Source organism: Pangasianodon hypophthalmus, chromosome 14 (assembly GCF_027358585.1).
Source record: "Pangasianodon hypophthalmus isolate fPanHyp1 chromosome 14, fPanHyp1.pri, whole genome shotgun sequence".
In the NCBI taxonomy this organism is placed as follows: domain Eukaryota; kingdom Metazoa; phylum Chordata; class Actinopteri; order Siluriformes; family Pangasiidae; genus Pangasianodon; species Pangasianodon hypophthalmus.
The window spans coordinates 21,388,478-21,401,577 of NC_069723.1; the positions used below are offsets into that span (position 1 = coordinate 21,388,478).

General features: G+C 38.5%; 1 protein-coding gene across 1 annotated transcript in view; it reads right to left on the reverse strand.

The window, feature by feature from the left end:
- Positions 1–13,100, reverse strand: part of pds5b (PDS5 cohesin associated factor B) — a 48,414-nt gene that overhangs the window by 16,673 nt on the left and 18,641 nt on the right. The window contains exons 9-20 of the mRNA XM_034310599.2: positions 12,947–13,062; positions 12,706–12,800; positions 10,460–10,605; positions 7,278–7,429; positions 4,093–4,206; positions 3,293–3,374; positions 3,143–3,191; positions 2,907–3,046; positions 1,262–1,377; positions 1,061–1,166; positions 617–777; positions 226–349 (exon numbers count right to left, since the gene is read on the reverse strand). Coding sequence (XP_034166490.1) covers positions 226–349; positions 617–777; positions 1,061–1,166; positions 1,262–1,377; positions 2,907–3,046; positions 3,143–3,191; positions 3,293–3,374; positions 4,093–4,206; positions 7,278–7,429; positions 10,460–10,605; positions 12,706–12,800; positions 12,947–13,062 — 1,401 coding nt within the window. The remainder of the gene's footprint in view (positions 1–225; positions 350–616; positions 778–1,060; positions 1,167–1,261; positions 1,378–2,906; positions 3,047–3,142; positions 3,192–3,292; positions 3,375–4,092; positions 4,207–7,277; positions 7,430–10,459; positions 10,606–12,705; positions 12,801–12,946; positions 13,063–13,100) is intronic.

Genomic DNA, 13,100 nt, shown 5'->3' on the forward strand with positions numbered 1-13,100 from the left:
CCACTGTTCATGTATTATTCCAGTGGTAATAGGTGGCAATCGTCCTTCAGGACTTTTACATTGTCAGAAGTCCAGACAACGTGTACAGGTCCAAGTGTTACAGTGCCTGCGCACGTAAAGTGAACGAAGTGTTCCTCACGTGGCTGAGTGCAGTGTAACAGATGAGAATAGGGCTGAGGCGGAAGTTCACAGGTGTTAACAGATGACTGCTTTTAAAAACCTCACCTCGAAAATCTGTGCAAAGTGGGTGTCTCTGTTGGAGAACATGGCGTGGATGCAGCGGATGGCGTACTTGGCCTGGCGAGGAGGTCCCTTCTTGGCTTTGTGTTGTAGTACCGGTAAAAGAACCCTAGAGGCGGCAAAAAAAAAAAATAATAATAAATTAAATAAAATAACTTTTACAGGATTGAACTGCATGTATTCAAAAAATGTAAACTACAGGGTGTGTCTCAGGAGCATAAGGGCAGCCAGATTACACAAAAAAAAGATTAGCAATATACACACAGAAAATAAATACAGACAATGCAAAATATATATATAAAAATTTATGGTACTTACAGTGCTTTTAGTTTTCATTAATTTACTGAATCTAAATAAAAATAAGCAGCACACTCACGATTTGATGTGTGGGAAGCTCTCCTCCAGTTTTCCGCCGGTATTTTTAAAGATCTGCAGTGCTGCCTCCGCCACCTTCTCGTCGTCCATTTTCAGACAGCCGAGCAGAGACTCGAACGTCTCAGCTGAGTGGAAGGACACGGGGTGAGTAAAGGACAAAACCTGGGGACACGACACGACACATTCATTAGACTCTTTTGGAGTAAGATGATCAAATATAAACTTCTCAAAACAAGAGGAGAAATAAGAGGTGCTTTCCACTGAACCAATCAGATTGCAACATTTAAGATCCTGAAGCTCGTGGCCAGAAAAGTGTACAAAAAATAAAATGTCTTACACTCACTAAATCAGTTAAATATCAGTCAAGAAATAACAGGCATGTAATTATAACCTAATAAAATAATTTCTCAGCATCACCATGATGCACAACTGAATCCATGGATACCTTGAGCAGCTCCAGCCCAGCCCTAATGGCCTGCTCCGTGGGAACACCTTCATCATCATCATCCGCTGTTCCTTCTATGGACTTGTTCACCTGTTTTATAAGTGCACTGTGGAAGAAAAATCATAGAGGGAGACAGACAGTCAGACTCAGAAAGGAGAAAATGCCCAGATGAGAGATGGGATCAGTGTTAGCGCACTGTACCTGATTGACTCTGTGTCGATATGGACGGGAGCGATCCTCTCCAGTAAGAACTTCACCATCTCTAGGAAAGGGTTGCTGGGCTGTTTGGGGCTGCCCAGTTTCTTTGTGATCTCTTTCTGTAAAAATCAATATGACCACAAGACTTGGGTTATAACACCCATAAGCCGAACAGGGGAGAGAGAAAAAAGAAGAAAAAAGAAAAAAAAAAAAAAAAAAAAAATACAGAGGTGTTTTTTGTGCACTTCAGCAGAGTGAGAATGGATTAATGCACGAATTATGAAGGAATTCTGAATCCCAGACACCTACACAACCTAAGCGATCCTTGGTAGAAATTTGCTAACTTTGGATGTGCCTTAAATACAAAGTCCTTCCAGTAAAGTCTTTCTGCTCAGTGGCGATCCTGGCAACACTCCCAAACTGTTGATTTCGCCTAGGGGCCATAACTCGTAATCCCAGACCTTCGACCAGAAAAAGAAAAAGAAAACGCCCCCTCGACTCAGAATTCCTACCCGGAAACTCGGGACGGTCTGCTCAATTCCGAGTTCCTCCGAGTTCAGCAGTTGACGTAAACTCAAAGTGGCCACTCACAGCACCAGAAATAAACTAGCCCTTTACACCTTTATTATATTTAGAATATTATTTGACAAAGCCTTTGAAATGACTATATTTTATAGAACAGGGAGCATTCATAATAAAATGCATCTCCTCTGTATTATCTTCATGTTGAGTCGACACGTTTAGCACACTCATCAATAAACCAAAGCGGCTGTGGGACAAACAAAAGCAGCACATTGAAAAGATAAAAAAAAATCATTTAGGCTGCTTTACATGGACATTTATATAAGTTGTTTTTGTATATAGATAGTTTGAGTGTTATGTTTGTGACACTTGAAATAATTTATAGCATGGCCGCCATTTTGTGGGTCAAACAATAGGATTAATGAGGTGTGAGTATTTTTAAAAATTGTTTTAAAAACAGCCCTTGGGCATTATGGGTTATACCAGTACTGTCAATGGGTACTGAAATAGGTCAGATGATAAAGTTAAAACAAAGTCTTTGTCCATACCAGCTGTCTCACTCACAGAAGGTGAGAGAACAGAGGAACTGAGTAGACAACAAATTCTATGGATTGCACATATTTACAGAAAGGATTTTAAGTCCTCAGGTCAGTGTTTACATTTTATATAAATATTTTACTATCATACAATTATAATGCTCACCGGCTGACTAGCTAGCCAAGCTACCCCAAACTTAGAATTTCATGCTGAGCTGCAAGAAACGAGCATCATAAGGGTCATTTATTGGCAATGACAAAAATAGCTGGAAAGCTATCTAGTGACTGACCCAAAAAAATGGCAGACACCTCCAGTGACCTGGATGTAAACAAGGGAAAACTATCTATTGGTTTGCTTTATTTCACTGTACTTGACAGTTCCTAATAAAAAAAAATGAATTAAAATTGCTTTGTTCAGTAACTTATGAAAACTCCAGTTAATGATTTCTGTCTAGGTTCTTTCAGTGGTCAATTTGGAAACTGAAAATTTTGGTTACATTTAAAAATTCAAAAAGTTGTAACCTATGAACTAGGCAGTTGCTTAAATCTATTTAATTTACCAGGAAAGAAAGTAAAAGAAAAGTCCTTACCACGCAGACCTCGGCCTGTTTGCAGGAACAGGACGGGCTGACCAGCGTCTCCAGCTGCTTCCTGATCTTCTCATCCTCCTCCAGAACCTGCGCCAGCTTCTTCACAAAGTCCTGCGCCTTCCCTGGGTCAGGCAAGTTTCCTAAAAATAAAAAATGAGTAGAGGCACCAGTGCAGTCGTGCTGTTCCTACTCTATTATAACGTGATACACGAGGACTACAACGACGTGAGACTTACTTGTGATGACCATGACCTTTGAGAAGACCGCTTTGTTGTAGGAGTCCGACTAAAAAGACGAAAAGTCCAGTCCAATTTCAATTTAATTGTGAAGCACAAAACAACACAATAGTGCTGAAATTATTGCCACATAAAACAGAGAGAACATACTTTCGGCTGTTTAACCAGATCCAACAAATCTTTGACATGGTGTCGCAGCATGTTCTGACACTTCCACATTTCGTTCAGGGCTCTAGGAATAAAACGTTAAGCCAATATTAACACTTCAGACTCATCAACATATAAACTATTCCCATTCCAATTACAAAAAAAAAAAAAAAAGTTTAGTAAGGAATAAAACTCCAGGAGGCATGCTGTTATGGGGAAAATAATCAGTGATGGCATGGTGTGATGTGGCCCATCCCTAAGAGGAGTTACTTTTACCATCTGATACAGTTGCCAAATGGCAACAATTTTTTATTCATGAAAGAATCATACTTTTTATCCATTTATAGTTACATTTAATGTTGTGGAAGATCCACGAAACAATTTAGTTCCTGTTATCACTTGTTTTCTTACAGCTACAAACACTCATACCATCACCAGCCTCTCTTTTTACTCTTTTAAAGTTAATAAGAAAAGAATAAATACACACACACTCTGCAGTTCTGAAGACTTTCCCGTGTCGGAAAACTTACTGCCTGTTACAAAGCACTAACAGTGGAGACTCCTTACATAGACTGTGTTAAACAGCAGCACACTTTTATAGCAATCCCTTTATTATTAGTTGTTACTATAGAAACTATTGCATTGATATAAACCTAAAATTTGCCTTGTAGCTGGAACTACTCTCAGAGCTGCTGTTCTAGGAAATTAACCAACACCTTCTGCGCACGCAGATTAGAGGATTTAACAGCGCTGTGGTGTAATACAAAATGAACAGAGCGTAGAGAAGGAAATGATGGACTCACTTTACTGCGTTAGAATCCAGCGTAGCATACAGGTAATACAGACACTTCATCCGTTCTGCAGTCTCCAGATTATGAGGCACCATGTACTGGGCAAAGATTCTCTCCACAAGCAGACTGGCAATAAGACGAGATGATAAGATCATACGAGTGAGTGACGAGCAATATAGCAACAGTAGAACATGATTTTTCAACTCTCTTTCCACAGCTGACACATGCAGTGATGGATGTTTTACCTTCAGAGCTAAGCACTTCAACTCTTTAAAGAATAAGTCACCGATGACTGTATTTAAATTAGTCTGATACATATGTACGAATATTTTAATACCATAATTTTAAAATCCCATTATACAAGTTTAACACTTGATTATTTGGCAGCCAATTTAAATGGTTTTTTTTTCTATAGTGCCCTATCATTAAGAAATGACTTAGAGAAATCATCAAATCATATAACTTGCATGGATTACTGCACTTTTATATCTTGATTATAGTGTTGAGTTATTTTTAATATGTTTACAGAGTTTAGCAGGCGCCCTTATCCAGAGCGCATTGTAGAAGTGCTTCAGAGTCAAAAACACATCCTCATGCTAGTTCACTAGGTCACAGACTAAGAGCACCATCAACAACATTTTGTGAAAACCAATCATTTTATATTACTGGTATTCACTAAAGAACATAAAAAATAAAAATTATTACATAAATAAATAAATAAACAAAATAAATTAAGACAAATAAAGTTAAGCATTCAATCATGACAAAAGAAAAGGCGGTGTATAAGCAGAGGACGGGCCGGTCTGTCTGCGCAGAGCCGTAAACAAAACATCCCAGCTGACAGAAGATTAGGGTCACGCTTATTAAGAGAAGGATGCTTAAAGTTCAGTATGATTTTCTTCCCCCCCGGAAGCTGAAAGCTGGCGGTTTCCCTGTGTGACCTGCTCAGGGTCCATGATCATCTGGGTCTTTTTTCCTCCTCCATTTTCTTCACCTCACTTGATTCACACCTAATTCACATCAATGTGTCTCTAGATTTTGACCTTTTCAGGTGCTGTTACACTGCTAAATATTTTTACTGGCATTTATTGGATAAATTCCACTTCTGCCTTTGTGCCTTGTTTATTTCGTGCTCCCAGCTGTCTGTGCACCTGACCTTCTTTGCAGTTTTGTGGACGTCACTACTTGTATAACCAGAGGATGTGTCAGGAACGCGCTTTACACTTTACAAAAGATCAAACTACGTGCACAAGTATGAAGAAAATCTGCCTTTCCAAAACTTTTGTAAATCCTGCAAAAAAAAAATTTTTCAGTTTGATTTTGTAAAATAACAAATTTTATTATTATTATTTTTTTTTAAAACACACTTCTTCACCTAAAAGACTAATAAATGAGGCCCATTGTGAGTACTTTGGTTAAATAAACAATTAAATAATAAGTACAACTCGAGGCATATGGTGTGGACAGGGATGACTCCAACGCCAACAATTCTAGTCCTTCTTGTTATTAAATTTGCATGGCAGAAATACCCTTAAAATATTTTTCTAACAGGAAGGAAGCTACTGAAGAAAAGAAATAAATTCAGACATTTGACCTTGCTGTGACCTTATTTTCTTTGACCCTATTTGGATCAAATCCAAAACCTAATAAATCTGCTGGTTACAATGATAAATCCATATAAGTCCTACAAACACTTGTTTGAAAATCTCGGACATATGGACTCAAAAATCTATCTAGCTTTACATAAATAAAAATATCTATAAAAATATTACACGAGTGGGAATGCTATACAGCTTGATGGGCATCTCAGCATATTCACTGTGATTATATTTCACTACATCCTACAAACACTGAAATGCAACACAAATACAGAGAATGTGCTAGAACACTGTGAAATGTCTGTAACTATAAACAGGAAATGAGTGACAAAGCCAGAAGCTGTCAGGATGATCTCTCTCTCTCTCTCTCTCTCTCTCTCCCCCTCCTCATCTCCGCTCCGAGTCTGTGTGCATTTTACCGATTATATCCGTGCCTTCTCCTTGCAGCTACTCCATCCCTCCAGGGGCGGGGGGAGTGTGTATTCATAGCACTCTACATCATCATTATTATTCCCTCACACACAGCCCTGGCACGGTGCAATAGCGAGAAAGCAAAGGAGCTGATGGCAGGATTCACGAGACAAAAACAGCTCCTCAATGAGAAGCATCTCTACAGGCACAAACAAAGTGACTAAAAACAAACTGAACATCTGGGCCTGATGGTGGTCTTTTTATCTCAGCATAAATACGGATCCTCTTTACAAGGCAATGCAAATTCTGAAATAAGAAAACGCTTTAAAGACAAAAACTCCTCATGAAGCCTATTACAGGTGCAATAGTCTTACCCATTTGGAAAACAGACTTCCAGTCCGGAATGCTTGTTTGTGATTGGATGTGCCTCCTGTCAGTCGTTTTATACATATTGTATAGATCCTGGGGGCGGGGCGTGGTGAACATGGACAGGAAGCTTTTAAATGCTGAACCCAGCTAACTGTTAGGTTGGACCTAATCTTGGGACTCACATAATGCACTTTTAAAGCTAATCAATGTATTTTCTGATGATTGAAAAGGACATTAAAGCAGTGAAATATTACTAGCCATTACATTCTCACCTGCACATCGGTAAGAAAGAAATGAAAGCTCAAGTACGGAGGTTTGTATAAATTATTTGTGCATTCAGGGCGCTGCAGAAATTGTGAGTGATTTGCTCACATGATCTCACCTGAGGTTCTGAAACGCTACTACATACACTTCCGCTACATACACTTCTGTGTACTACAAACACGGACGTTCCGCTACTGGATAAACACATGCCGCGGCACTTTCAGCCGGTAGAAAGGTCTGTGGCGGAAAACTAAGAATACCATACACGCCTAGACTGAATGCCTTATTTTGAATCTGTAAAAATGACGGATAGCCTTCAGAATTTTCCGTCAATGCTTTTAAAGAAAAAAAAAATCCGTAAATGATGGGAAATTCTTGGTTAACACAGCTCCCCTGGGCTGTACATGTGCATGAGCAGAAAAGAATGATGCCTGGGTGTGCAGTAGCACTGTACTATCACACTGTTGGATGTCGGATGATGTCACATATTTTAATATATTGCCACACTCCACAAAATTTTTTTAAATAAATAAATAAATAAATAAAGTCACTCACCGGTCATCGATACTGTTCTGGTAGTAGATATGCAGCAGTTTGTCTTTAATCCAGGATATCTGTTTGGCTGCTTCCTTCCCCGCCTCCGCCTGCAGAGCGTACTTCTTATAGATCTGTGCGAGGCCCATCATCGCTTCCTTACGCACCCTCCACTGTAACACAGGCATTGGGGTGGGGGGACAAGATATGTACTGAGGAAACATACTCACGATACATCACTGTGGGGAAAAAACTACACATTCATAAGCAATAATTGGCTCCTGCGGAATAAATAATGAAGCAGGATGCACAAATCTTCCCTCTCCAAAGCAAAAGCAGAGTTTTGCTCATATAAACTGGTTGTTAATAGATATTTACAAATGATCTTTTTACTTTTTGATTAAAATGATCAGAAATGATAAAGATATTTTTATTTAGGGGTTTATTTAGGGGTGTAACAATCCCTAAAGACGCTGCTACAGAGCTTATTATGTTTCAGTGGATCATTTTCCCCGGGTCAGAGACTTTGTTTATTCAATCAAGGTTTTTGGGAGCATTTATTAAATTCATTTATTTTTAAGATGTGGTGTACCTGTAGTACATTTTGTTTACAATATTCAATCTCTGTTCCTAAAAATATTTATTTAATTTTATACCGACAAAAATGCACATTGTGTTAGAAATGGAAAAAAGGAGTCTTTTCAGTCATAATCTTACATCATTGACATTTTGTTCAAAATATTCTGAGAATCGAACTGAACCAAATCGTGAAGCTAGAATTGTGAATCGAATCGTGACCAGAGTGTATCGTTACTACCCTATTATTACTGAAATGACTATCTGGTATTCTGGTGTAACTAGCAGAACTAACAGATCATGTGGCACAGCCAAGTGGGAAAGATCATCAGTATTGCAGGTGTGATTAGTGAAGAGAATGTGCAAGAACCTTTTTTTTCCCTCCAAATGTACGTCAATAACAAACCCAAAGGTCAAGTGTGAACAGTAATTAGCTCTTTCTTTTCAAAGGTCCTGCCTTTGTGTGTGTTTTTTTTTTAAATTGGAGCACACATTTCCAAATTCACCCAGATAAAGTGAAGGGAAAGCACCGCTACTCAAAACAAATGCGACCTTCACATCCCACCTCTTTTCCACTTCAGTAAAAATGTTGTTTTCGGCTTTTTTTTTTTTTTTTGGTGTTCCAGGCGCATTTTATAGGCATTTCGCTTGATAGCTGCTTTAATCGAGAAAGATGAAAAGGGTAGCTTTCTGACATCTCTGTAGTCAATGTGTTACGGCCAAACCGTAAATGTTGGCACCTTATGATAATAAAAGTGATAAGATCTCTGAAAGACATCCACACTTCTTTATTACTGGCTACGTTTACATGAAGCTTAATATCCGTTAATCAGAAAAGAAAACGTTCAGATAATCATTTTTATAATCTGTTAAATAGACAAATAATAGCCATGTAAATATTTGCGTCTGATTCCTTTCACTGCCGAAAGGAGTGCGTTTGTATAGACGTATGTATAGACAACGTTGTGCCCCTCGTGCAATTAAACTTGAACACACAGCTCGTGTTATGCATTTTAATCGTGAAAACAATTGCGAGGTTGGATGGACATCAGACGCACATATTGAGGCAGACGCATGCCTGACTGTCGGACAAATACGAAATAATGAGCAACTTTTCTTAGCTCATACACTCCTTTTCTCTCTGTCTGTTTAATAACGAAACTTAGGTGACGTTTTGCTGAGACGTGAATCTCATTAAAGACACGAGCAGCGCCACTAAAAAGTTAGATTCACACATTGCACGTTTTCACCCCACGCATGCGCATAAATTTGGATCAGATTACATGTAACGTGCATTTAAATGAGGATTGTCTACGCAGAGGTATTCAAACTGTATGGCACGCCCCACTAGGAGGGCTAAGATGGAAAATCCTAAAAAAAATAAATATTCAAATAACAGTTTCAGACCAGCCAACCTTTACATATTTTGCGTAGGAATTTTGCATTTTAACGATGGTACCTAAAAATATGCCAAAAGATCAGTGTCCATTTTTCCCCCTCAATAAAAGCGACAGATGAGTCAACTGACACGTGAATCCGGAAGGACTGACAGTCGTGCAGGTGTTTTGAGCTCTCTGCTTGAAATAAGCTCTTCACGGTAAATGAAGCTTCACGGTAAATGGAGCTTTTTTTGGGGTTTATTAATGTGAAAAGATTCATCAATGTGTGTGTGACTTAACCAACATATAAGTAGACTATATAACATTTAACTATATTTATAAAGGATGCCACCCAAAATATTTCAGCTGAAAATAGTCAAAAACTTTAGTCAAACAAACAAAAAAATTAAATAGCTCTACAACAGTAAAACATAAAATCTAATACTTTACAAATAATTTGAATTGGAGAGTAATTTAAAACACTGCTTGTTTGCTTTGCTCTCCTGCAGCGGGCAGAAACCATTGAGGAGGGACATTAGACCATTAAACAAGCAACATATAAAAGAAGTAAAGAAAGAATTGAAAATGTACCGAAATGTTCCTTAGTGTGGTCTTGTTTTATTTAATTTTATTTTCCGGTTAATAAAAGGCAATAATTGGACATGGTTTGTTTGTTTTTTTTGTCCTAACAGGGTTGAAGGTGGGGTTTTTAAAACACAACGCAGTGGGGCTCATCTGTTCTACAGAGTATCCACATCAGGATACGTATAAACAGTTCATTCAGAATTGGCAAATCTGAATGATGAAAATCTCTGGAGGTAAAAATAGCTGGTACTGAAGCAGCACTGTTTTGTTAAAACCTCAGCTTTCATTTGAACGTGTTGTGCAGGACAAACAGAGATGTAAAATGTCTTCTGTTGTATCGTTTATGCAGGTGTACAGAATGAGGGGCAGTTAGGTTTGCCCTGTGTATGTGATTTGAAAAGACTGGAGAATGAGTTATGGTTCGATATTTCATTTGGCCTCCTCTGCCTGGAGGCCCGAAGAGGCTGCAGATTAGATTAGGAAGAGAAATGGAGTGGAGCTTGAGAGAAACCGCAGAGCTAATGAGCTTCGGCCAGGCAAATGCACTGATGTCACACGGTAACAGCGCCCCAATATTCTGTTTGTTTTTTTTTTTGCTTTTGTTTTTTTTCCCCACTGATGGTGGAAGTGGAAAAAAAAAACCCCAACAACTGAAGAACTCACCCTCTTGTCGAGCGTCCTCTCTCTGACAAAGTTCAGCAAGTGATCGTTGACGAGAGAGAGGTCTTTCTTCGACGCAGTCACAATGGACACGATGACGTCATGCCGAATGGCTTCCTCTGGATCGTGAGATCTCACTTTGAGATACTCTGAAAGCATAAAATGGACACACCTGAATTGTATTTACTTTTTAATATTACTGAGTCTGTAATAAAATGCTGTCACAGAGAGAGTGAACGTTAGTCACAGAAGATGAACACTGTCGCTTTCTTAATCAAAGAAGGAAACTAGGAGGCAAAATCATGATTTTAATCCACAGCGATGAAAAGATGCATGCTGTGATTTTCTATATTTTTTTTTTATATTGTAGCAACAACCTCAGAAAATCCATCAAATCTTTCACTTCAATAAATTAAAAAAAAAAAAAAAAAAAAAAAAAAAAAAAAAGTTAAAACAACACAGTTTTGATCCACATAGTACCATACACCAACACTGTTACACATCAGAGGCACTCTTTTAAACCTTCATTTTCCTCCCCAAATTGGTCTTGCCAAATTCCACACACCAGCCAGGGAGGATGAAGGCAAACATGTGCTTCCTCAGAGATACATGAACCTAGCCAACTGCAACCCTTCCAGCTGCTGCTCATGCTGCATCACAGCGCAGCGTAACACACTCAGAGGAAAGCGCTATCTACCAACGATTGGTTAGTGTCTCTGTAGTCACGTTTACATGGACACTTTTTGTTTCAATCGGAATGAAATTAGATTGATTAATCCGATCGCAGTGTTTACAAGAGCGCTGAATAAAGTAATCGGGTTGATATGCGCGTTTACATGACAGAATCTTCTGACATGCGCACAGTGCAAGATTACACATTTCCAGCCGTTCCAACACGCAGATACTAGCAGCCACTCTCTTGCCATTGCTTCTTTTTTTCGTTTTAAAAAGCAGACTTAACATTTGCCTATTTCAGCTGCTAATTAGAAGACGACGAGCGCGTGATGTTTTGTGCGGTACTGCGTGTATTTATCAAGCAATTAAAATGCCCCTTCACGAGCCCAGAACAAGGCGCCTGTGGGACAACGTCGTCTTGCACCACTTCACAGACGAGGAGTGGAAGGAGAATTGTAGGATGACACGACAGTCATTAATGACACTATGCTCAATGGTGGAGGGGAACATGGCACCTGGTGAGGCTACGGTCACAGCCCCAATACCGCTGACAGCCGTGCGTCATACGTCATTACGTGATTTGTATGTCATTGCACATGCGCAGAACTACCTGGTTTCATTTTCAACCCGATGAAGTGTTTATATGTCCTCTCCATCGGATTAGAAAAGGTTTAAACCACCCCTTACGATCCGAATGAAATTTTAATCGGTTTTGGCCAATTCATTCCGATTGACGTGTTTACATGTGACTTTTTAGATCTGATTGTGCTTCTAGTCCAATTACGATCGGATTATTAGTGTCCATGTAAACGTAGCTTGTGACTGACAGGGGAGAGAGAGTATGCTTATGTTTTTGTAAAACAGAAGACAAACACTGTCTTTTTCTTAATGAAAGTAAATAAGACAAAATCACTTATCCACGATAAAACATGTTTTCATATATATTTTTTAATATATACTGTATGCACGTGTGTATGTATATATATATATATATATATATATATATATATATATATATATATATACATACACACGTGCATACAGTATATATTAAAAAATATATATGAAAACATGTTTTATATATATATATATATATATACATACACACACACACACATTTTTTTTTAATGGTAACAACACCCCAGAAAATGTGTCAAACCTGTTTCAAATGATTCAAAACTTTTATTTGAGCCCACATTTGCATTTGAAAGTAATGTATTCTTACAAAAAACAGCTATAACAAAGGAACTGCATAATTTGTGATTATTGCCAAAATAATAATCTAATGAACTATTTACTCTTACATTCCTTTTTTGTTCTTTCTGTATTTAACTAGAAAATTTGCTTTTGTAAGAAAGGTGAAAATCCGAGATGTGTTTATTCAGACCTGGTTCAGTTTCAGTCCATCTGTCATGCTTTACAGTGACTCGACAAAGGACATGGGATCTTCAAAGACCTCACAATATCAACCTTTTTAAACACCTGTGAAATCTGAGTAGCATACGAGAGTGAATTTGGTCTGAAAGCAAAGACTAAAACTAATCTAATGTGCTCTCAGGAGTCACATCCCTCACCTGTGAGATCTTTAGCCAAATCCGGATGATTCATCAGGCAGTGGCTGGCAAACTTCACACACTCCAGTCGAATAGGAACGTGGATATCGTTGAACCTGAGAATGTCAATGAAAACCAAACAGCTCTCTCAAAGACATAAAACTTTCATTACTTAACGATTAGAGAATACTACTACTACTAATAATAATAACATAATAATAATTGTTATTATTATGATGCAGGAGAGACGAGGAAGCTCTACCTCCCGAGGTAGCACTGCCACAGAGGTTTGTTCTGGGAGGCGAGCTCCGAGTCCTTAGCGCCAAACATCTTGGCCAAAAGCTTGACAACTTGAAGCCGTTCGTCATTATCGTTACTCTGCACACACACACACACACACACACACACACACACAC